Here is a 26,747-nt window from a genome sequence, read left to right on the forward strand (position 1 = left end):
GGGAACAACGAAAGATGCACACAGACTTCAGTAATGCCTTTAGTCTAGTGGCAAATAAATCATTGTTACATTCAAAAGGATGAAAATCAGGATAAAAAACAGAAAACAGTAAACATCAAAGCTGTAGGGAAGTGAGTAGGGACAGAGTAGAAAGAAAAGGCACAGCCAGGAAAGGAGGAAACCCACAATTTTCTCAAGGGTCAATCCTGGGACAAACCTTATTCAATGCTTGGAGGACAGTTTGGCACAAAAGGGAGCCAGGCTTCAGTGAAGTGCATGGCTCTGAAAAGACAGATCCTTTCCTCAGCAAGCAGAGAGACTGAGGTTGTCACACTAGACCTGGATGACCTGAAGAACCTGAACAACTGCAACAGAGGAGGGTCTTTAGTTAAAAGCAAAGCTTCATGCCCTTAGAGAGATACTATGTTAACTCCAAGAATTTCTGCAGTAGCAGGTGATTGTTTGAAAATAAGACAGAAGTGAAAAACCTGGATGGACATTTTAATCACAAGATAAAGATGATGGAAAATGTATGATGGAAAAAAGTATGATGGGAACTACAGATGCAAAGTATCTGAGATAGGCTTTCTCTGGAATGCTGCATGTAAATGTAATGAGCTACCACGTTCAAAAGCAATGAATTAAAAATAGAACAAGTGGAGGAAAGGGTTACAAGGATCTTTGGGGAATAGAAGGCCTGTCTTACAAGTCATAATTAGGAAAGTCCATTTTAGCTAACCAAAAGTTCATATTAGCAGACCAAAGAGAGGAGACATGCTTGCTGTCTAGAACTGTACTGGGAGGAATCACCAGGGAGAGGAAAATATCTATTTAATATAAAGGCCTACATTACTAAAAGATCAAAGTAGTATAAACTGGATGTGGATAAATGTTGCTTGAAATTAGACAAAAGTTATTGACTATCGAAGTAGCAAAATTTTATAAGCCTTTTAGTCAGAACAATGGGGATAAGACCCTCAAGAAAGGTTTTGAGGCACAGATGTGGATACCTATAAGAAATTAAGTGTAGGATGGATAACCCAGGTCATCTACACCAGCTCCTCAAGGAGATCTACAGTCACTTCTAGAATAAGAGGGACTCTTCTCATGGAAAAGATTTACTACACTTTCACATGTGCATACGGCATTCACACTTCTAGTTGACTCACCTTAACTTTCCAACTCATTCTTGTTTAGATATAGTCTCACATTAATTTGGCATGAGATTCTCCCTTTCTTTTTTGTCTCTTTTTTCAATTTTATTTCACTTTACAAACTTAATTTCCTCATCATCTCTGGGCTGTTAAATGCCCATCTGTTACAGGTGAGGAGCTGGAAGTACACAAGACCAAGTAATTTGCCAAATGTCACACAAGAAGTCAATGGTAGAGCCAGAGACAAGCTGAAGGTTTCAATCCTCTTCCTTGGTAGCTTACAAAAACATCCCTTCTCTGCCACAGAAACACAGACGGTATATGAGAAAGGAAAGGGATATCAACAAATTTGATCTCTTTCTGAGTTTTCAGACATATCACATGCCTGAGGCTTTGCAGAGAGGCATGAGGAAAAGAACCCTATATGCACAGCTAACTCTAAAATGCTTTAAGTACAGGGAGGTTTCTTCCTCACCCAACTATTGGCTTAAGATTGAATTACTCTTTTAGTATGCATAGCTACAAATGTAATTAGTCATAAAATTATCCAGACTCTCAAATTATTCCAGCTGTTGTATTCGACTCTGATTATTGCAATGATGAATTCTGCAGTCTGATTACACTGGCTAGAATAATATTTCTTTTTATCTATTTGAAAGTTACCTGCTGTTAGCTTAGACCTTGTTTATATCCACTATAGAGATATAATTCCTAACTTACTATTTTTACTAGGACTATTGTCTAGATAACACTTACCCCTGCTAGGCCCTTATTTTACTTCATAGTAAATGTCACAAACGACACCTATTCAGGCTTCTAGGCACCTTTGTCCAAAATAGAAAACATATCATTATGAAGACATGCACAAAGAGAATTACAATTTGTTCAATGTGTGTTCATGAAAGGCTCCATATGAGGTCTTACAGACTCACTGCAGTTTCTGATCCTTTGATAAACATTTATTTATAATAAGTCAAGAAACTAGGAAAAAAACCAGAAAGGAACAATAGATTTATTTTTTAATTTTTTTTTTACTAAAGTATGTAATTTCCACTGAACGTCTTCTAAGCTGTCTTCCTTCTAAACTGAATGTAATTCTCTCCTACACAATCTCTACTTACATGTAATTCCACTGGATCGCTAACCACCGTTGCTGCCTTAATATTCCTACATCCTCAAATTACAACAAGAAAACAGAGAATTACAGTGCTCTCTATAGGAGGGAGTTGATTGTACAATAGAGGGCCACCACAATGTGGATTTTCACTGTGAGCTCAATGTCTCAGATGGATTAACATAAGCATTCAGCACATCTCACTAACAGTGAATGAACTTTATTAGTTTTCTTTGCTGGTCTTCCTTTAAAGATGCAAAACAGTCATAGCAACTTGTAGGACATACAGACATGGTAGCTAAATCTAAGAAAGACAAAGATTGGGAAGCACTCTGACAATACAGCATGGGCAAAAAAGTGGCATTCAAAGAAATGAAAGTTGACTTCTTTCCCAAGAAAGGGAGGTGGGGATTCTTTCTTCCAAGGAGTTTTTCCACTTCTGAAGAGTGTCCCTTTCCTACTCAGACCTATCAACAGCAGATTCCTTCAGACCATGAAGGAATTTTAAAGGATAAAATGTATTAACCAAACCCACTGTGAAAAGTTCTGTCATGGGTGCCGCAGAGTGCAAACAGACTTTGAGATAAGCTTTGGAAAAGTTACACATCTGTGTGCAAATCTTGCATCTGCACCTACAGAATTAGGATGATGATGACTGAGCTTTCCTTTCTGATGTAAACTCTGGGCCATCTCATACTGCTCACTAGTGCCTAAGTGGGTACTATTTAGGTAGGTTTCAAGAACATATCTATGGGACCAAGATTGCTCATTCAGTAGATGATATCTTGGCCTCCTCAAAGATATTCCCCTTGTATAGTTCTAGGAGTCTCTGCCACTGTTTATGAACTAGTTATAAAATCCATGTCACTTAATCTTCTGTGATCCCTGTGTTTAAAACTATGAAAGGTACACTTAAGATAATCACAAGCTAAAGCACTTAAGAGAATCACAAATTCAGGTCTCAAATTTTGATCTTTTGTGATGATGCTAAGACACAAAACAGTATCCAAACCAAAGCACTAGACAGCACACAGAGAACAGCATCGAGGGAAGAGACCTGGAAAGATCATTACATGTGACAGACATTAATCAAGCCACTTAATGCATTGCTGAAAGATACCAGGACTATTTCTGTATTTTAATGTGGTCAGACAAGCTCAGCTTCCTCTAGTCTAATTCCCACCTTGTATGGATGCAGCTCTCAAACAGGAAAAGAGAAAAATGTCCCCACAGATTGTACTGGCCTCTGACAGAGAGCAGAGCATGCTGCTATCTGCAGCATGGACAGGCCAGGCATAGGCACAACCGGTCCCTTTTGCTCCCATCTATCACATGGCACCTCTGTAAAAGGCACTGGGTTAAGGGCAGACACGTCAGCTTGACACACACAAGGCTTGAGGTGAGCCCATACATTCAGCAGGGCAGGAGGGGGAATGTGTCTGCAGAGCAACATCTTCAGTCTAGCCATGGGAACACTCCCAGCATTTCCTCCTGCTCCCAGAGCGACATGCCACCAGGTAGGACAGACCTACTCCAAAGCACTGTGGAAAGAGATGGGCTGTAAGATCCTGTGCAAAATAGAATAGTTTTATCCCTTTGGGAATATGACAAACTGTAGCCCCAACAGCCACATTACAGCAGGCAGTTTGATTCTTCACCCATTTTAAAATAACTGTTCCAGCAAAGTCTCCTTGTTTTCATAAGGTAAGTTACCCTCCATGTTCTGTCTTGAAGCTAAACACTGTTTAAGACCCAAGCCACCCATGTGGTAGCTGGTAGGATCTGAGAATAAAAAAGAGAAAAGCTAGAAAGCCAAATGAGGCCTCCCTGGAAAGGGATTAGGAAGAGGCAGACAGAAACATACAGTGCCAATCCCTGTGTGGGCTGGAGAGAGGACTGCAGAGAGCATCAGGAGCTGAGATAGCACAAGGAAACTAAACAGGAGACTGCAGTGGAATGAGAATTTGGGAGCTCTTAGCAATCAGTAAGATCACTGGCTAGCATAGGATGAGTCAAGCACAGTCAGAGTTTCAACTGTGACAATTTCATAGACAGAAGAACTCAGGTTTGGAGGTGGAGATTGAACTGGCTCCTGTCAGCCATTCATTTCTGTTTCTAGATCATCACTCAGGGCTGGATTCTGCAGCAACACCAGAAAAAAAACAACTTGTCAAGCCATCTGGGTTTGCTTCTTTTTAACGAGTGATGCTACACACCTGCAAATACCAGATATTTTCCAGAGGAACCAATGAATTTAGCTGTCCTTTCATAACTGAATTAGTCTGCACATGGGAAAGGAGAAAGGTGATTGGCATCCTCATTCAGTACAACACTTGTGCAGGCCTAGATATTTTGGCATAAGGCACAAAGGCAAGAGCAACCACTGCTCCTCCCTCTCCCTGTGAATTAACCACATACGTAAGAGACTGGGCCACTGGTGGAAAGCACCCACTGCCAGGGATGTAAAACAACCTTTCCTACACATCCTCCATATAAAGCAACCACCTGGAGGGACTGGGGAGGAAAACAGCACAACCAAGCTTCTGATGAAGACATCATGTCAGATAGAAAAATATCAGCACGTTTTTACTGTCCCACTTTTCTTATGTACATAGGACACCTGTACAGAGCAGAGGGTTCGCACATTCCCAGGTCCAAGAGTGTAACTTATTTTAGGTAGTGCTTTCAAAGCAGGGGCTTTCTTCTGAAGGTCCTCAAAGAAAAGGGGACTCCTGTTCGGTAAACAGTAAGAAGACAAATTATGGGATGTTTGAATGACTAAACCTCTCCAGAAATAAGAATCAAAATAAAATGATGTGCAGTCAGAAAAGGTGCTCAAAGTTTAACCTCTCTGACATCAGTGTTTGTTGCACAGCAAAAAGCGTGGAGGAGTGACCCCTAGACAACATGGCATCCATTCATGTCTTTGGAAGTAAAGGGGCAATCCCACCATACTGGGAATAGCATGGGGCACCTTACGAAAGCCATGGGGAAGCTCCTGCCAGTGCAAGATTTAGCAGTAGTGCTAGCTGATCTCTGCCCTTTATCAACACAAAATACTGGCATGACCAGAAGGAGAAAGGACTGCAAATCTACTGCCAGGACCCCAAGGACCTTTCACAGACACAGGATGGTTTACCTGTTTAAACTTTATGGATTAAATTGGGAGGTTTTAACAATTGTGGCGGTTTTGGTTAGAGTAGAGTGATTTTTCTTCACAGTGACTAGAATAGGGTTATGTTTTGGATTTGTGCTGGGTTGATAATATAGAGATGTTTTTGTTATTTCTGAGCAGAGCTTACACAGAGCCACTCTAGAAATTTGGCTTCTTCATCTTGGATTTGTGTTAATGCCTCTTTTTAACTCAAGATATAAATTACAGGGTTGATGTGGAAGTAAGGAGCAAGACTCAGATGAAGAGGGTATATATCAGTCCTCTGACTCTCCTGCCAAAATTTCAGGCTAAAAATGTTATACATATACCTCCTTACTTATATGTAGGAAAAGTATCTCTATATATCCATAACAACCTCAGGTTATTATTTATATGACAATGTAGGATGCACAAGAGACCCAGGCCCCTAAAATACAGGCAAATATCCCAGCTCCTGCAGAACAAGTCAGTCCTAGAGGATGATAGATTAAATTCAATTAAAGCACTGTCTTTAGAGCATAGTTCCCCTCTCCCACAAATCTTTAACAGAGTAGCTGGACATTTCATTTTGTTACATGCCAAAAATCTTTGTGTTTTGTAAAGAAAGAGGCAGGAAAAGGAATGTTAACGACCTCTTTTTACAGTAGCCAGTTGTCAGAGGGAGTGGGAGAAAACAAGCCACACGGAAAACAATTGCCAATTTGTGGTCTTGACCATTTAAAAATGGATCCTAAAATAGTCTGCTGAATTGTTTCACCCGGAGCAAAATTACCCATGAATACATATGCATGCACACAGAAACAACATCTCTTGACGCAGTGCTGATGGTGACTGCAGTCAAGGAAGAAGCGTTATTGCATTCCACATTGTGAAAAGACCACAATGCAGTAATTATTCTGAAAGGTTTTCACAAAGCACAATTATTAAGCTAACATTATCCTATTATTGTTTGTTGCTATGGAGATAATATAATCAATATCTTTTCTGGATTGATTTTTTTAATACTACTAGCACATTGCCCAATATAGCAAGATTTAACTCAATACATTAACTGATTTTAGTTTATGATTGGCAAAGTCTTGAGGCAATAGATTGCAATCCATCTCATGCCTATTATTCTATTAAGATATTTAATGTCGAAATCTCTGCTGCAGAAGCAAGTTTACTTGTTGAAAATGAGAAAAAGGATTACAAATCTGTCTGAAGAGATGCAATCTTTTAAGCATGAATTTAACACTTATTTCTACTTTTCCTAAACCAAATGAAAATTACCAAACCAACTACAAAAGTAGTGGGAAAGCAAGCTGAGTTTGAACTCTCAACTTAAGGTACTTATTTATTCCAGCAGAGATGTTTTGAGGCATTATCCTCCTATGTCTAACAGGCTTTTCCTGCAGCAACAGGGACCCTGGAAAGGTGGCATCAATTGTGGCACTGTGCCAGAGCCCACTGGGTACAGAGGCAGTCCACAGCCTTTGTCACAGCCTCTTGCTGCACAAGCTCAGGAATCACTGGTTACCTGCTCCCATGCTCAGTGAACACAGAGAGCACTTAGCTCTTGGTCTCAGTGGGTGTTGAAGCAAAATTGTTACAGCCACAGCCCTCAGTTTCCTTGCCCATGAAACTACAAGCACATTTCCTTTCTTTCAAGTCTCCCTCTCCAGCTGAGAAACTTTGAACGTATCAAGTGAATGCTCCTGTGTTAGGTCAGTGGTAAGTCCACACAAATCCAAGTCTCAGACCTTTGCAAGACAGTAATATATTTAGAGGCTTCATTTCTGACACTGTTGTTCCAGTCTGTTACCTCACCCATCAAAAGGTGGGCTCATCATTGTGAAATGTCTTAAAGCCTTTTAACATCTATTTGCTATAACTGTTCAGAGAATGATTTTATTATATTTTCTCGTTCCATATGGCCGTATTGTGACAAACTAACTTTTCATCTTTTTGGTCATAGAATATCTTGGGTTGGAAGTGACTTTTAAAGGCCTTCTATTCCAACCTCCCTTCAATCAGCAGGGACATCTTCAACAGGATCAGGTTGCTCGGACAGGATGGGAAACCTTAGTTTCCAGAAGCCTGAGTCCCAAAGGTGACCATATTTTTTTCAGCACAATATATACTCAAGACAAAATTAAGTCTAGCAGGCTAAATTTATCATAACTAAATAAGAGGAGTTGTAGCAACATTTAGAAGTACCAACACCTGTTAACTCCTGTGACAAATCATATGGCTACACTTTTGGGTACCAAAGCATAGCTTTAGCTGCCTTGGGTTAGACACCAGTATATAAGCATTTTGTTCGTGGACCATACAACTGCTTGATAAAATGTGAAATCACAGCTATTCCACCTTCTCCCTTCCCTAAAGGCACTGGATTGGGTGGTCTTGTCTTTCTACACAAAACAGGCTCAGTAACGCGGCTTTTGGACTGTTTGGAGGGGATCCATCAGGAATGATCATTCACTGAATAAATACATTGCCTATGCAATGCAACACATCTGGCCCTTCTAGCCCAGGGGATAAATAATAGATTTAGGAATGCACATTCACAGCCCATCCCCTACAAGTCTGCTATGCTGACACCAATCCCTGCAAACTTGGGGCTGGTTTGTGAACCACCTTGGCCCTCCCTGCTCCAGCTGGCACAGGTCATTGTCTTCCATCACATTTCTCAGTGACGCCACTTGTATTCTAAATTATACCAAATTGCTAGCTGAGCACGTGCCACAGTGTGTAAGATAAACACATCCATCGGGTTGCTTGCCTTCCCATCTTGTCTACTTTTATGCTGCTTTATAAATCTTTTTTCTGCTAGACGGGGCTTAGACAAGCAGGTACAAGACTGCCCTGGTTACAGAAAAGGGTGAAGGGTTTCAGCACTCTGTGGATGTGACCAGGCTGTTTTTCTATAACAGCCACATCATCACTGTGAGGAGCACTTTCAGCAGCAAAAGTCAAGCACTTTTTTGGTCCCTCCCTTACTGATGGAGCAGGAGAAGGGAAGGGGCTCATCTGGACTTCAATTTCCTCCTGGTGTTAAAACTAGCATGGATACTCATTCAAACAGGCTACTGTCACATGTACAGCCCTAAAGGACACCATCTGCTAGTGCATCCACATAGTGAAGTACTACTTAAGCCACACCTCTGTCAAGTATAAAGAAAAATCTCATTTGTTTCAAACACCAACCACCTGCTGTCCACTGCAACGCCTTAGCATACAACAGCCCAGAAATTCTGCAAAAATCAAAACTCATTTAACTGGAGTCAGGCAGGGAATATCAATTTTGGTAACAGGAACAATACAATTACAGTAATTTCACGATTACAAGCCACACCGTTTTGACCAAAATTTTGCTCCCACACCAGAAACGCGGCTTACACTCAGGAGCAGTTAATATGTGAATAATTTTCTGACATTTCCAACCCTGAAAGTGCAAACCAAGTCAGTGCAAACTGCCAAGCTGAGCACCTGCCAGTAAAACCCGGCATTTACGCGGTTGTTACAAATTGGTTACTGTGTTGCGCAGCGGGCGGAGCCGGCTCAGTGCCGGCAGCGCGGGGCGGTGGGGGGGAAGGCGGGGGAGCTCCCTCCTGCTGGCCCCATGGCTCAGGGGGAGGCGGGGGGCTCCCGTCCCTGTGTGCCACCGCCACGGGAGCAGGGGGGACTCCATCCCCACCTCCCACCACCACCGTGGATGCCGGCGGGTTCCGTGCCCCCCTGCCACCGCGGGGCAGCGCCGGGCGAGAGTAAGAGAGCCCAGTGGCAGCCGGCCCCAAGCGGCCCCGCCGAGCGGCAGCACCAAGCTGGGCCACCTGGCCCCACTGGCAGCCCCGAGTGGGCCGAGCCGCACGGCCCGAGCTGAGTCAGTAAACCCTGCCATCCCACGATTCTGTTATTATTTGGCAACTTTGTTGCACGCGGGTTCTCGCTGCAAACGACATTGTGGCTTATAATTGGGTGCGCCTTGTGTATGGACAAAGAACGAAATGTTTGCCAATACCCAGAGATGCGGCTGATAGTCAGTGCGGTCTGTAATCATGAAATTACTGTACATTCCTAAGCAATTAGTCTCAATAACAGACAGACAGTATCTCTAGGAAATTGTCTGCAGGCCAAATTTTACCAGTCTTGTTGATACCAAGAGCCTAGTAGCAAGACCCCCTTCATCTCAGCGCTGGTGGGGCTAAGATACTACTTAGCAAAAGTAAAGCGATCAGTGTCAAGCTGAAAAGGTCAAGTTTCATCGCACTTTGCTCTGCTAAACACTGTAATTGCTGCGTACCACTTTCTAGACAAAGATTACAATTTTTTTTCAATTTATCAAACAATAAAAATTATTATTACTCCATAACACAGAGGTTGAACTTTGCTGCTAGAAGGTAACCTCACACATAGCAGAGTTATGCAGCAGCAAAAGACATGGCACTGAGACATCTGTTGGGGGGTGTCCCATTCCTGCTCAGCAGGACTTCTCCTGGAGCTCAGATTTGCCAGCCTACCTATCTCCAGTCACTCTATTTACCCAGTCTGCTCCAGCAAGGTACTGGGAACCTCCAAGCTTACCTCCATGACTTTTCCTTCACACACTTGGAAAATTTCTGCACTAAAAGGGCTGTCAAGCACTGAGTACGTTGCTTAGGGAAGCAGTTGAGTCACCATCCCTGGAGGTATTTAAAAGACATGTCAATGAGACACTTAGAGACATGGTTTGATGGTGGATTTGGTACTGCTGGGTTGACAGTTGGACTCAAGGATCTTTTGCAACCTAAACGACTCCATGTACAATACAGCCTTAGTGGGAACAGAGGAAGGACAGCCTTACAGAGGCCCAACCATGGTGCAAAAGGCTCTTGTAAACTGCCTTGTCTAATACCTCCACAGCTAAATATAATTGAATCTGAAACACTTGGCCCATGCTTGTGCAAAAAGGTGGATCTGAGATGGGAGGTTGGAGGGGAAGCCTGCACCACGTGTTGCAGAGCTCCCTTGCCGGCTCCAGAGCAGTGCTGTGCTCTGGGAGACGGGAGCTGTTCAAATGTTTTGACAGAACACGCCGATTCCTCGGGAATGTTTTTATTCTAGTCAATGTGCCAATTCCGCACAGATTTCCAGCAGAAAGCAGGCAGACTGTCTGGGTCTGCTGAATTAAAACTACTTCACCCAGAAAGAAGAAAAAGTTGCATTTTCAGACTATTTTTACTCAATCCATCATTGTATTTGTTTTAGTCAGTTTGTTAGATTGTTTTCAATTTTACCTGGAAAATCCATTTTTAGCAGGATCTAAAGATGAGCCAAAAGGCTCAAAACACTGTAGAAAATTAAGCTCAAGCAAAAGATCTCTGAGGACTTCTGAGATATAATTTTGTACATAAACAATGCAAAGAGTTAAACAGGGAAACAAAAAAATTACAGTGATTTCACGATTATAAGCCACACCATTTTGACTAAAATCTTGCTCCCACCCCAGAAATGCGGCTTACACTCAAGAGCAGCTAACATGTGAAAAATTTTATGAAATTTCCAACCCCAGAAGTGTAGCCGAGGTGCCGAGTTAAGCACCTGCCAGTAAAACCCAGGATTGTGCGATTGTTACAAATTGGTTACTCTGTTGCACAGCGGGTGGAGGCAGACTCCATGTCGGCAGCACGGGGAGGGGAGGTGGGGGCCTCCATGCTGCCATCCCCACGGCTCAGGGGGGAGGCAGGGGGTTCCCGCCCCCTCCTGCCGCCGCGGGGCAGTGCCAGGCCAGGGTGAGCGAGCCCAGAGGTGGCGGCCAGCCCCGAGCGGCCCCACCAAGCAGTAGCGCCGAGCTGGGCCACCTGGCCCCATTGGCAGAGCCACACAGCCCGAGCTGAGCCAGTAAACCCCGCCATCCCGCGATTCTGTTAGTAATTGGCAACTTTGTTGCATGCGGGTCCTCGCTGCGAACGACAGAGCGGCTTATAATCAGGTGCGGTTTGTGTATGGACAAAGAACGAAATGTTGCCGACACCCAGAGATGCGGCTTGTCAGTGAGGCTTGTAATCGTGAAATTACTGTAAATCATGTTTTAACTAGAACTGCTTAGTTGGGTTCTGCAAGAACCCAAAACCTTCATTTTTGCATTTGTGGTTGTCTTTCAAAGGCTTTCTTTTTTTCCTTTGCCTTAGGGAGTTATTTATAGGGCTATTATAATTTGAGGTCTGGTCTTCTCGTGGCAGGTCCTCCATCCAGGAAATGAAATAGCATTAGAAAATGAAATCTCGCATTTATGAGGTCTTAGAGATGGCTCCCTGGGGCACTGGGGAGAAAAAAAAAAAAAAAAAAAAAAAAAAAAGACCTAGGGAAAAATATAAACACAAATATAACTACAAGATACTTGCAAGGTGCCTAATTCTATCTGCGATAAACTTTGAGACTCTTTATTATAATAGAGACTGCTGGTATAAGGTGGTCATCTTCTTTTTCCCCCACAAAGCTCTCTTATTTCCCCCTTCTCTGTGATCAAGTGTCTTTTCCACTTCACCTTGGCTGCAAGGTGCTTCTGCCCTAGATTGCCTTCAGAAGCAGAAGAAAAATAAGGATAAATTGAGTGCTATCCTTCCTCCTTCTGCCCCATCACACACTTTTCACAAAGTATCACATGTTGCAACATATTAACGGATCAAGGTAGATGTGATCGTGTCTCTGAAAAAAACACGTATCAATCACCAGTTTCCTATTCATACCCCTTTGTGCTTTTCTTAGACTACTCTCTAGAGCCAAAACATCTCTTATCCTGCTAGGGCTCATCATCCACTGTTTCCTCTCAATATACAGAAGTAAAAGCCAATGGAGGAAAATCAGGGAAGATTTTTGGGGCTCACCATCCCCTTTCTCTGTGTGTCCAAAGAGAGACTTCCCTCCACCACCTTCTCTTTCCATGCATTTTTTCCCTTTTCATTTTTGAGTGGAACAGGAAAAGCACCATTCAGCAGAAGAATAACAACCCTGTTTAAAGTCCCACTCAACTACAGAGAATATTTCAACTCATCATTGTAAGTGACTTCTTATGGCTTCTTTAGCTTAACTTTCACTAATCCTACCTAGATCAACCTAGGCATCATCCTGCCTATGAAAGTTAAGTTTTCTACACTCACAGAAACAAAACAAAACAAAAAAATCCATCAGATATAATGCACAAAAACTACAGAATTCAGCAAATAGCAAAGACTAATTTGCAATTATTTTAATGCTTATTCCTCGCATGCTTTATTATGAAAATACATAGTTGAGAACATTTTGAAACGTGTAGTTCAGTTTCTCTCTCTCTTTATGATTTTCAATTTTCTTGTAGTAAGGTAAAATAACTTACCAATGTTCAGGGAGTTGTTTTTGCTACCTGAATATTTAAAGCTGTCCCAGGGAAAATTTACAAAGAACACTTCACTTTTCCCTCTGCCTTATTATAAATCTCCTAATATTCATAGAATATTACGAAATTATAAAATCTAAGCAGGAAAAAAAAAAGCTAATAGTTAATAAACAAAATTAAAAGTTAAAAAGTCCAAGGACAACCCGCTCATCCATTCATCAGTGTTGCATGATGACAAAGACAGAAAGAAAATATAGCAATTTGAAGAACATTGCTTTTTAAAGCACACAGGGTTTTTTAGGCTTTCTGTTATTTTTTCTTTTCTGAAAGCCAACCAACCAAAAAACCACCCAACCACAATAAAAAAACCCAGTCAGGTCTAAAAAAAGCTTGATTAGATTCTAACTCTAGTTGATTCTTGTTTCGCATTACCAGCTAAATAGACATGCACCAAGGCCTTTTGGCTGTGGAGAAACAAATTAACTTTTGAACTTTATACCTCTCTAAAAAGATCAGTCCTTTCATACTCTTCAATGTCTTTCTAGGCAACCCATGTTTCTTGATAAATAAGCTGCATAAAATGCTTATTTAAAAAAATGTAAATGCTCTCAATAAATAGCTTTTCATTTATTTCTGAGAAATTAGGAGAACACTGAGCACACAGTGGCCAAGTTACATCTGTGCCACTTTGCAGCTACTGAAGCCCTCACAGCCCAGCCCAGTGCCTACCCTACAAACTTGGCCTGCCTTTCCATCACCACATCCATTTGGCTACAGGCCTTGAGTATAACCTAATTTCACACTCAGTCCTTCTTAGGAAAAGTTGTATTTCAACTCCACAACCTGCCTGGGAAGGGGGGAAGTGTGAAGAACCAACAAAGTCATGAGTCTTATTAAGCTACCAGGTGGTGATGCCATCCGAGGTGCAACACAGGCAGTACACAATGAATACCATTGACTAGCACATGTTTGAACAGTTCTTCAAAGCCTTCTATTATTAATTTTAATATAAAGTTTTGCAGAAACCAAGCCTAGCTAGATACAGCAGATCAAACCCATAAGAGCTGTACCTGCCTATTCCCAGAAAGGAACAGGGAAGTATCTTGCTTGTCACCCTTTCAGGATGACTTGCTGTACAGAAAGCTTCTTATCTGAATAGACATGTCATGCTATAAACATTTCTAGTGGAGCTTGGGTTAGCAGCACTTGTAAGAAAACTCTAATGAAAATAAATTGTTATGTATTTACCCATATGCTGAGGAGCATATGACTAATGCATTTAGACACTGCTAATGAAGTTAAGACTCTGCTAAATTTGTTGGCTCATGGATAACAACTGTTCACAATACCCAATCTGAGCCTGCTATAATTTTAGCATTACAACTGATACCTGGCCATTATTATACATACTAGTCTTGCCGACACAGAAGAAATGGATTTCTGGATCTGGGGTTCTCCACATGCAAAAAGAAGGTGAACAACATAGGATGTTTCCAAACTCCAAATTGACAGGTAATGTGAGCAAGTTACAATTTCATGTAAAATACCCAAGTTTCTCTTATTCATTATATCCCTGACTCTGTTGCTTTCCTTCCTAATTTCAAGGACTAAAAGATTTTATCTGTTCCAACACCACTCCTTTCAGGTCAGTGAAACTACAGGCAAAACTGAAGAGAAGACAGTCACACCCAAGAAATAGTCCTGCTTTTTAAAACTCACATGTAAAAGCCCATTGAGTTTACTACAACAGCAATCGGAACCCTCCTCTTCAAACATACTCCTACCTTGCTGCTTTTCAAGGAGAGGGTCCCTACTTCTTCTGGAGTCCAAAGTAAAACCCAGTTTGTGACCACGCTGGCTCTACCTGTATGCTTCCACCTTTGCAACTGCATATGATCCCGTTCTCTCAGCTCAAACACTGTGTAGCTCAGTTGTTTGAGTTCACTGCTGCTGCATGTCAGGCCAGAGATGGCTTTAATTTAGCAGTACACACTGCTAGAAGAGCAGGCTGCATAGTAAATTCCAGAAGGTTACGTTATGAACGTGCAAATATACTCTCCAAAAGACATAACACGTGGTAAATTTCCCTACACCATTCTCACAAGTCAGGTGTCATTTGAATGATGCAGACCTCTGCTCTGACTGATCTTGGGTAGTCATTTGGAGCTGCCACCAAAAACCCATCAAAGGGCAGGGGTCAAGGATGGCACAGAAACATCCTTCAGCACTGTTATCTTGAGGACCACCTGTCCTGGTTTAGGGTAAATTTGGGAGAAAACCTCTAAATGGGGTCCTAAATGGGGAAACAGATTCAAGCAGTCCCTTCCCCAGTTGGTTTGGGGAAATATTTCCTCAGAGAGAAGTGGAAAAAACCCTGTTATTTAACAGGCAAAGCACTTCCCAGCATAAAAATGAACAATACTAGACAGCAAAACCTCTTGCCACTCCATAGAGATGACAAATTCAGAAGAGTCCCTCTCGTGGGTTGCAGCCCAGCTCACTCAGTCTGTTCTCAGTTCCTCCGCCACTGGGAAATGCCATGGCCCAGGCCAGGCCTGGTGGGTCACAGGTGTGAGCTTCCAGTGCTCCCCCGAGGTTTTCAGTCCAGAGCAGGTTCAAACAGTTCCAAGGAAAAGTTAAAAAACACAGTCCAGGGAACTTCTCTGCCTCAGCTAGCCAGAAAAACTAAACAAAAGTAAAGGAGAGCTCTCTCCTGCTGTCCACTGCAGACAACCCAGTGTGTGTGAAGGATGCAGGGGAGCAAGTGCAGTCTCTGACAACAAACTCTGCACCTCTTCTCTCCCCCTTTAGTTCTGGAACCAGTCTTAAAGCTGCAGAACTCAACACTCAGCACCAACAGAATAGACAGTTGGGGATATACAGGACACCGCCTTACTCAGATATCTTTATTCATAGGCCAGAACACAGGCCTGGTATTAATTCACTGCCCCACTTGCTCTGTGAATATTGCAAAAATATATAAACTCCCTCTAAACTTGGAGCACCCCAGTTCATTCAAGACAGCCATGATATCAGCTTCCCCAAATCTAGTAGGCCCCAAAGAAGTTGTCCAAAATATTTCACCATAACCTGATCAAAAAAGCAGAGCTATCTATTCCAGAATACCATCTTTACCGTTCTGCAGGTAGATAAAAGAGGTTCAAGGTGAAGCAAAAGAAAGATTCAATTAATCCAGAAAAGAAGCTTTGCCTCAGTCAGACTTGTCCAAAATCACACTGGGAGTCTGAGGAAAGCCAGGAGCATGATTCTCATGCTTCTCATTCTCTGTGCTGCCACAGACGACATTATCTTCTTTTCACTTAAGAGCTGCCAGTTGCCTCAACCATTGCCTCTTCTCTCCCATGCAGCATTTAATAAGGCAAGCATGAAGTGTGACAAAAAGAAACAAAGCATGGGTTAAGGGATATCAAAACCATGATGATGCTTCATTGTGGAACAATGAAGTTCTACATCTCCTTCCAGGGGCGACTGCCGAGGTCTATGGGAAGCATTCACACAAGTCCTGCCCAAAAATAAGTGGTAGAGCTTCTCTGGGAAAAAGCCACACCATCAGCACACCATTCCTTGTAATAGCAGACAGAATTGTTTCTTCCCTCAAAGTAAAAATAGTATAGTCCAGAAGAGCAAAGGCATCTGTCATGACCACTGCCACCTTCATTGCATGGGTCACCATTATTCAATAGCAAGGCAGTGATTACTCATCCCCTTTTTCTACCACATCAAAACTAGCAATTGCTTTGTGCACCCTCATACTGTCTCAGCATCCATAAATATTATTTAAAGCTGTCACATTCAGGTGTACCTTGCAAACACAGTTATGAGAAACACTGCGAGTGCAAAGAAGCTGAGGACATTGTGTCTCTACAGAAGGGTCCCTGAGGTGCATACACTGCTCCCCCAGAAACAGGCTCACCCTGCTGAGACCCCCACTAGTGAAGGGAGAATCTGGGGTGAGATACAGCACAGCTCTACCTGATGCTTGTCTCATAAACTGAGGTCCAGCCCTTGCTGAAAAGGCTGCAAATAGTATTTAGTCAAGTGGGAGACAGTCAATTGTCTTGATTTCCTGCTTCAGGTTCCCACAAACAGACACTGCAACAACTTTGCCAGGTTATCTGACAATCCTAACATCTGATCAAAGGAGGTACACAGACTTTCAGATGAAACTAGGAGAATACACATCTTTAAAGAGGAGAAAGACTGGCTTTACAGATGTAGAAATACACACAAAAATCCACATCTAACCCTAAGTTTTCTGTCATGTTGCAGACAGTGAAAATGTTTAGATCTTTACTACATGCACGCCTTCCAGTCTAGGGTGGTAGCATTCCCAGGACATAAGAGAAGACCTGGATCACCCCAACAGGTCTGTTCTGGCAGTCAGCAGCCCACAGCAGATGCACACAGGCATCTGGGGGAGATAAAGACAGGTTGGTTGGTGATGCCACAGCCAACCTTTCTGGTTCCACACAAATAGCTATCAAGTTGCAAAACACACACTCCCTGTCTCATTCTTCTGTTGTTTATCTGCACAAAGAAACACAAAACCATATGCAGGCTTTCACTGTCAATACAAGTCATATTATTCTTGTAATTCAATCCAGGTCCAGAGCCTGAGAGCTCCTTTTTCCCCTTTTTGCTCCCCTCACCGTTTGCCTCTCTCCAACCTTGTTTAGGTTTGAATGCTGTGTCATTAAATTCCAGAGCAGTAAATGCTGCAGCCTCTCTAAGCACCCACACAGTGCTTTCTAGGCTAAAAATGAGACATGGGGTAATTTCATTCCTGCAAGGACTCTGCCTTTTATTTTCCTTTACGTCCAACTCAAAGGATGCCTTTGGCAGATGCATAGTAAAGAAAAAAAAATGTTTGCTTTCTGCTTCCTCCCTGCACTCCCCCCGTTTCCACTCCCACCCATCAGCCATAAAACAACACAGCCCAGCCAGATCCCAAACTGAAATCAAGACAAAGCACCCACACAGCCCCCACTTCCATTCAGCAGAAATGGGCCGCTCCAGGGTAGCCCAGGATCTACAAGTAGGCCAGACTGGAATAAACAGAGTAAACAAAGAGCATCCTGTCCAAGCTGAGAGGGGCTAAAGAGAGTGATGTCTTTCATTAACATGCAAGGCAGGGATACAAGCACACAGACAGTCAAAAGCATCACTGGAGCTTGCAAGGAGTAATAGGAGGAAAGCAACACACACACACCACTCTAAGAACCCAAAGCACATCACTCAGCTGCACACAACTGCATATCCCACCTACCAGGGACCAGAACAAGGCAGCGAGCCACACACCTACCACCACCCCAAAACATCGGGAGCAGCCCCCAAAGCTGCTGCAGCACAGCGTGGCTCTCCGGGAGGCTGCACAGGGAGCAGCGCACACAGGTACAGCACCAGGCGACCAGGGCCCTGCAAATGTCAGAGCCAATGACATTTAAAAACAGCCTAGCTGTCATTTTAGGAAAGGGATGGGAAAAGGGGAGAAAATAACCGCACAGCCACAGCAACAGGTCAAGTGCTTGCCAGAGAGAAAGGGTGATGCAGATATGTGGCTTCTCAGTTTTCAGAGCATTTGTTATGCAATAAAATCATTAGCCTGGGAACTGATAAAAGAGTTCAGTTTAGTTTTTCTGCAATCTGCTGCTATAAAGCCCATACAGATACAGTGTGAAAGCCCATGCTGTGTATACCCTTACGTCAACCATCACACAGTCAGGAATTTGTATCAAAACAGCAGCCTGTCAGCTGCAAGTCTGCTCAGTTATTGGAAAAAACTGAACATGCTGCTTTTTTTAAGCAGTCTAATCATATTTACTATTACCTCAGACTTACCCACCACAAATTGGTCTCATGCAATGGAAGAATTTTTAATCTAATATCTTGGACTCAGATAATTTCCCAGCTGCAGAACTGCAATAATTTCCTATCTTCTCATTGTTGAGATAAGCCGATTAACTTGGAGATGTTTTAGTTTCAGAGTGTGATTATCTCCCTTTATTTTACGAGCAAGAGAAGGGGTGACTTACAGTAAAATAACTTTGTTTTCCCAAGCCAGCTCTTAAAATCTTTTCTGTGATGGAGATAGGTCTTTCCTGTTGCATTTTCCTTAGCCCTTTTACTTTCCACACTTCCTCTTCTACTCTCAGAGATACTATATTAACAGCTACTATTATTTTACTCGAAGAAAATACACTGTTCACAAAATCCCTGAAATAACTTTTCAAAAAAACCCATTAACAAGATATTTTCTTGTTTAAAATACCTTTGAAAGTTTATTAAATACTTCACAACTCAGCACAACTGGTCAAATTCTGCTTGCATTGTTCCTTTGTTTTCAGGCACATTTAAAGAAGAATTGCAAAGGAAAAAAAAAGGGGGGGAGTAAGGTCTGAAGCTCTGTTTACATGCACAATGCAGTAAAACAGGAAACCCCATTTATTTCAGTAGAAGTCATTTACACCCAAGTAAAGGAGAAGACAAGCAAATCCTTGAATTTATACCATTACAAATTGTAGAATACTTCTCACACAATTTTGGTGAGATCTTTTGACATTTATTGTTCTTTCTTAAATTCCCAGGTCCTAGATTTACTCTATGTCAAAGGGACTTCCTTTCCTGCTTTATTTATTTTCCTTACATTTCTAGCAATCATATTCTAGGAGAAAAGCCTGAATCCATGAGATTAGTACAATTTTGGACTGCCTTTTATCTTCCAAATCTCATTTGTGTTCAGGGCTTTTCAACCTAGGTTAATTTGCAGACCAAATTTGACACTGGAAATGTATGAATTACACATATGCAGATTCCCATACGGCACATATCAATTCATTCCTCTTAGTCACCATTCATTAATTCCTTTGAAATAAATGTTCATGGTTGAAAAGCACTAGTTTGATGATTTAATGGGAGTGTGGTTCATGTGTTTTCCCTGTACAAGATTAGCAATACTAAGAAAGAGCCTGCCTGTTTAAAAGGGAGACTCTCCAAACAAATATTTCAGTGGAAATGGTTGCATAAACATGAAAGGGTAAGAATTTCTTATCATAGATGGAGCAACAGAACAAATCAACCATTTTTTTACTTCCTGCCAAAAAAAATTAATATATATATATAAAGCAAACCCAACCCCAACAAGCTGCTAGTCATGCATAGCTGTGTCTCTCACAGGAAAGCCCCTAAAACCATCCCTACTTCTAGTAAGGTGATGGGCAAGCCCAGTTCTCCTTTCCTGGGAAAGGGAAAGTGGACAATGTCCTCTACTGACTGCAGTGAGAGCACTTGTGCCCCTGAAAATGTTCTCATAGACAAGAGCCTGCAGTATAAAAGCAGCACTCTCATTACTGGCTCATTGCTATGGGTACTATTCTAGGAAATCAGCCCCAGAAAAAATGGCAAAATACATGAGAGGAGTAAGAAAAATTACCAAGAGCCTGAGATCCTCCCTGCCTATTCCTACTGGCAGTGATAGCACGGTAGAGAAGATGGGTGGTGAAACACCAGAGTGCTGGACATACAGCCTGGCAGTACTTGTGGCTTTGTACCAGTCGACTCCGTTTCAAAACAGTTATTTCTTGGTATCCCAAGATACAATTTATCAGCTACCTTGAATCTGTTTTTCTTCCTAAAAGGTAGTAAAGTCAAGGTTAACTTTTTTACGTTAGTCTGACTTCAGTTAACTTAATGAATGCTATTCTAGTAACGAAATTTGCCTAACAGATCATATGATCATTTTGACTCATTACCCAAAACCTTTACCCTTCTGTACTGGTACAGGGCAAGCTCTCTAGAACATACCAAAAAAACTCCAGGCACCTTTACCTAACAGCAAGTGTTAGCAGGTAACTAATGATACCTGGATTTCAATACCAAGGAGCTACAAAACGAGTGGTTTTCTGCCACCCAGCTGAATTGAAACCCAAAGACTGAACATGAGTTGGTCTACATCCCACCCCACCAGAACCCCTTGTAAGTTAAAGCCACCCTGCCAATTCCAGTTCATTTTAATCTAGAGCGGATTAAGTCTACCTTTTATACTATTTTCTAAATGAAAACAGATGTACATGTAAAACTGGTATTTAAAAAGGTTTTATCTAATAATGAGTCAGATATTGACAGAACGATCACCATGAAGACCAAGGTAAGAGGCAATATATTCTCATTAATAATTCAAATCTCAGCATGGATATTGATGACCATGCACTTAACAGGGAAAACTGGGCAGCAGCTGGACCTGGCCCAGATTTCCTGAAAAGTTATTGGGCTGCAACAGAGACGCACTGGAGAGATTTCACTTTAAGATCCAACCAGAGAAATGGCAGGTCCTCTTTATTAAGGCATCTTGGACCCTAGCAATAGCACTGAAATGGAGCAAGGAACAAAACACAGCATCAGCAGTCTGTTGAAAGAGGATGGGTGAGAAAAACAAGAGAATAAAATCTGGAGGCAAAACATCAACTCCTTTTCCCCACAGCTCTAATATTTGTGGCACAGAGCAACAACATCCAGCAATAGCTAATTCCAGTTACTGCTCAGGAGCAAGAAAAACTAAAGACTTTAAAATAAATGTGTACAATTAGCAAAAGTGCAAACAAACAGAAAGGTTGTAGGAGCCAAACCACTCAGAACAAACCGGTTGGGGCTAGTTAACATAATCTGCTCTATTCACATAACTAAAGTTTGTTTCACTGAGGGCATGAACTTTCTTGGAAAAGCTCAAGTAATTAACTGCAGGAGCTTATACATTTTCTTTCCCTCAAGTTTACTTTACCCTGGAATTAGAGCTGCTTACACACAACTGATTCCTCTAATTCATTCAAAAAGTTGAGTTTGGTTTGTCCGTTCCAGAGGGACATGCCTGAAGAGGTGCTACCAATGAACTGTAGGATTCCCTTCAATTCCTCCTGCCACCTATCCACTCTTCCCATTGACACAAAGTAAAACATACCTTACCTCACGGAAAAAGAGTAGGTTTCCAATGAAAGGAAGAGGTGGAGGATGTCGGATCCCTACTCTGCTTAGTTTGGAGAATGCATATGTGGAGTACCTGTTAAATAAAAAAAAAGGCAGTAAGTTAATTTTGGATCTTTTCATGATAGGACTTATCACAGCAACTAGTTCAGATGACTTCCCTGAATTCAGAGAGGTAGAAGATGCTTTCAGTGTTGGTCAAACAGAACTGCCAATGTGATTACATTGCTTGGCAGCTCCTCAGGTCACAAAAGTAAATGCAATACTCTGGTGCTTCAGAGAGGGCAAAAGGACCAAGTGGCTCAAACACAAGCAAGCCTGCAAAATTGAGCAGTGGAATTAGAGAGCTGCTCCTCTTCCCACAGAGGATCTTGTAACTCAGAAGTGACTCTCCAAAGCTACATGAGGTTACAAACAAGATCAAAAGAAACATTTGGTGCTTGACTTCTGTGGCACTGCTGGGAAAGGAACAAGACAGGTTTTCAGATTATTATTTTCTTCTTCCATCACCTCTACCTGCACAGATCACAGAACAAAAATTCAAACTAGTCTCAATTGCCCATGAGCCAAGACACTGTCAGTATGTTCAAGTCAAGCCCAGTACTTGGGCTAGATATACTGGTTATGTGATTTTTAGAGCTGCCAGCCAGTAAATTAAACAAATATAAAAAATACGGGAAAACAAAACCAGGACTGAAAAGCTTCATGCATCCCTCGTTTCAGATGAAACTGTGGCATGTTGACAGAGACAATACTGGGAAAAGAAAAAAAAAAACCATCCCCAGAGCCTTTTTCCTCCCCTCCCCCAATCTTAATACGAACCATGGATTTAAGTCGATGGACTTCAATTAGTGAAACCTGAAAGAGCAGGAGCTAGCAGCAGCAGCTTTGATTACCCAAAGACACAACTTTTGTTGTGCACTTCTGTTTGCTGAGATTTCCTGCAGCACAGTACCTATTTTCTTCATGGATTTTCTTTTGTGAAGGGATTTTACAAAAATCATAATCAGAAGATAGAGGGTTTAATAATTTTTGATTAGTAACCATTTTCTTTTTTTAATGGGGCAGTACAAACCTTCACAATACTCTCTCACATACCCAATAGAAATGATGTGCCTTCAGTCTATGTCAAGTACGACAAGGTATCATGGAGCAAATGCACAGAAGTCAACATTCACTACACATTTAAACATACTATTGACTTCTTGGCTACTTAACTGCTTTAAAAAATGAGATTTTCCTCAGCTAATACTCTCAGGAAAAGAAATGTTTTAACTTTAAAATGACAAAACAGCCTACATGATACATTTTCATCCTCAAAGAGAGGAATTTTTTTGCTGCTGTTGCTGTTTGAAATCTTCCTGAAGGGTCTTTGTGTCCTCATCTTCAGTATGTAAACAGTGAAAAAGATTAAAATCCCTGTCAATGAAAGCCTGTCAATTTTGCAATATTCTGTCCTGGTGTTTTCACTGTGAAATACATGGCAGATCACAAAACACCAGGCTGGGCTACAGTTAACTGCTCATTTCACTGCTCACCAGACAGCCTGTAGACTCCTGGTTTTCATGTACAGCAAAGTGAAGAGTGACTGCAACAGAGGCATAAACTAGACAAAGTGAGTGATGTGATCACCAAATATTTAAAAAGAAAAAAAAATTCACAAGGCAAGAAACACAGACTGTGAAGACTATTTATATTTAGTTGAACAGTTCATCATTGTCAGCTTCTGAACATCACTGGCAGTTTCATAGAGCTGAGGATTTGCTTTCCTTTTCCCCTTCCTAATGTGGTTTTCTCCACTGCTTTTTATTCAGTTACATTTGAAGTAGGTTTTTGAAAGGTAGGGAGCTACAGTTTACAATGAGACGGGAGAGAGAAGCAGTCTCGTCAAGCTACAGATTCAAATATAACAACAAACGGGTGAAGCCAGTAGGAGAAAAAATAATCTCATCAATAAACATATCTAGCTCTACTCTATGATTTTACAACATTTCTAGCGTTGAAATATCTGACATTTTACAGAACAGAAAGCAGTATGCAAGTGACCAAAGACTGACAGGACAGCATGCATAAAAGAAGGATCCAACAGTGCACACGTAGCCTTAACTTTGACCATTTCTAATGCAACAGCTTACTTTCTGCATCCTTAAATATTAGAAACTTCCCTCCATTTCTGCAATATTTCCACTCATTCTCAGTATTTTGGGTAGGGTAGAGAGAGGAAAGAGTGTCTTATGAACTTCTTTAAAAAAAGAAAAGGAAAAAGGAAAAGAAAAATTGTCTTGTATAACACAGAGTGAACACCAGCAATACATGAACCTAACAGCTTTGTGGCACAAAGCTCTGCCTTTTGAGCCAGAAGAGGCTGATAACTCAAACAGGCCAATTTATGTGATTTGGTCACTCAGAATCCCCATGACACACACTTGGCCGGCAACTCAGAGCTGCATCCTAAGTGCACTGGGAAAACAGTGTCCAGGTTTTATTGCTGGGAGGTGAAAGTGGGCTAGAAGCTGGGCAATGCAAATAGACAGGGTGGCCTTGCAGGCAAAGCCATTTGTCTGGAGAAGCCGTCCACCTAAATGAAACAGCTCCAAGCCTGCCTTATCACCAGTGGGAAGTCTTATTTCTCACTCTGCCACTTAACACACTTTTACATTCCTTTAGCACAAAAATTAATCTGGTATCAGGGAACCCCTTTGCTGTGAGTACACGCTGATGGTAGAAAATCACCCACTGGACTAGAAAGGCTAAATCAAATGCAAAATCTAAAAATAGAAGAGATACTAAGAGGTGACCAAGATAACCAAAGACATGAACCACTTCTGTACAAGAAATAAGCTAACAGACTATAATCTTAATAATGGAAAAAAAGAAGAAACTGATGCAGGTTATGACAAATATATTTAATAACATGTAAGGCTTAAAAATAAATTAGGACTTATTACCCAAAAATTTAAAATATAGTATGAAAATCCACAAATGAATATTCAGGTGGCAGGATAAAAAATGAAACACCTTTCCAATAAATAAATATACTAACTATGGAACTCCTTGCCACTGATGATTGTCTACTCCAGAAGCTTAAAAAACTTCAAATTGTGATAGAATAAATTAATGGGGGGTAGAAGGACGTAATCAACAGACACTTTTAGCTAGTAAATTTAAGAAATGTAAGAGAAATACATGGAAAATATTGAAAAAAAAAAGAAAATTAATTATATTTATTTTCTTAGTCAGGGAACTAGTCTGTAAGCTTCTAATTGCATAATAAGAGATAAGACTTTTATAAAACCTAAAAGATAAAATCCCAGACACTTCAGCTTTCTTAAGAGAGGAATGAGTCTATGCAAAGTGAGAGGCATGAAAAGGATAAAACTCTGATGGCAGCAATATTTACTGGACAATCTAGCACATTTTCACTCAAAAGAGAAACATACCCTAATGTTTACACAAGTACGACTTCCTGCACAACCCTTAATTTAAAAGCTGGGCATTATACTTTGGATTAAGTGACAAGACATCAAAAAGAACCAGAGGAACAGCAGCAATGAAGTAGATCAATAAACAATTCAATAACCCTTTGAAGACATTCAGATGGCCTCTGAGAGCAAAATGCTCTCTGTATATATTAAAACACAACTGTTAAAAAGAAAGCTAATATGCCAAATGCATTCCTGTAGGCCAGCATGGCAGATACAAACTCTGAAATACTAACTTCTTTCCACAACACAATATTAAAAAAAAAAGGAAAAAAAAAAGAAAATAAAAAAGAGAAACAGATAATTTACAAAAGTTGTGAAGGATATATAATCAACAGAACTAGCTATCTGTCCAGCCAGGTCAGTACTGATCAGTACGATCTACCATTAAGGGTCATCCATTCATGTAGCACACAAGATTGGAGTTTCCAATTCCACATCGTAGAGTTCAATATTCTGTTGAAATTACCCCGAATTTTTACCAATACACAAAGTGTGTCATTCCTTCTACATCTGAGTAATACACAACCTAATATTAGCTAAAAGCTAAAAAGCTATAAACTGGGACACAAATTTGAAATTTAAAAAAAAAAAAAAAGTGATGTTATTTAATCTCATTGTTGGGAATTTGGAGGTGCATTATTTTGCAAGACTGACTGGGAAAACAAAGTATTTTGCTGAGATAATAGAAATCATTCCTGCCACACAAGAGACAATCACTATGCATTTTTACCTATTTGCCTTTCTTTACATATTCCCATACTAGATTCCAGTTAACACTGGGATGTATTTTGCTCACAAAGTAGTGATAATGCACAAAATAAAGGTAGCCTCCCCAACATTACAATGACTGTTCATGAAAAATTATACAAAATATACAAGTGTCCCTGGGAGCCCAGTCTCACCAAAACATCATCCCAAAACTGGATACAGACTTACAGCTCCCAGCCCTCTCTGGGAAATTTTGCATTATGAATACTGCAGCAGGGTCACTGGAGAGTTGCCATCACATCTCTCCTCGTGATATTTAAGGAAGAAAATCATTTTCAGGTCCCATTCTGATAAAGGAACACAGAAAACAGGTCTTGCAAGTGGATGAGTATTACGGCCAAAGTGGATACCATCCCAGAAGGTTACAGCCTGAGCTTATTTTTAGCTCCAAAAAGCACACTCACTGAATGAAAAAACAAAATAAAACCATTAAATTAGATCAGCTGTCCATTTGCAAAATACAGTCCCCCAGAAAGCAGAAGAGAGAAAAATGGGGAAAATAAATCCCTCTTCTTTGGTCAGCACAGGCTACCAAATTGCCCTTTACTGCTACCCAGCAGTACCTCTGGCAGAAAAGGAAGGATCTGCTGAAAAAAATACGCTTGGATATGTAGAATATCAAGCTCAGAGTACAGAATTATTACTATACCTCCAAAAAGAGATACTGAATATCCACAAGTATACCTCTAAGAATGAACTGAAATTAATTGTCAAGAGACACTTTAGTCAGTTTGGAATA

At 41.2% G+C, this 26,747-nt stretch overlaps 1 protein-coding gene across 7 annotated transcripts in view; it reads right to left on the reverse strand.

The window, feature by feature from the left end:
- The window catches only part of TBXAS1 (thromboxane A synthase 1), a 253,833-nt gene that overhangs the window by 155,717 nt on the left and 71,369 nt on the right, over positions 1-26,747 (reverse strand). For 5 of the 7 annotated variants that reach the window (XM_033057856.1, XM_033057858.1, XM_033057855.2 and 2 more), the window contains one exon: positions 21,738-21,831. In XM_033057856.1, the coding sequence (XP_032913747.1) occupies positions 21,738-21,831 (94 nt within the window). Of the gene's footprint in view, positions 1-18,080; positions 18,145-21,732; positions 21,832-26,747 lie in introns of those variants that run through there. The other 2 variants (XM_033057860.1, XM_033057859.1) reach the window with 2 other exon arrangements.

This window comes from Catharus ustulatus, chromosome 4, assembly GCF_009819885.2.
Source record: "Catharus ustulatus isolate bCatUst1 chromosome 4, bCatUst1.pri.v2, whole genome shotgun sequence".
NCBI lineage: Eukaryota > Metazoa > Chordata > Aves > Passeriformes > Turdidae > Catharus > Catharus ustulatus.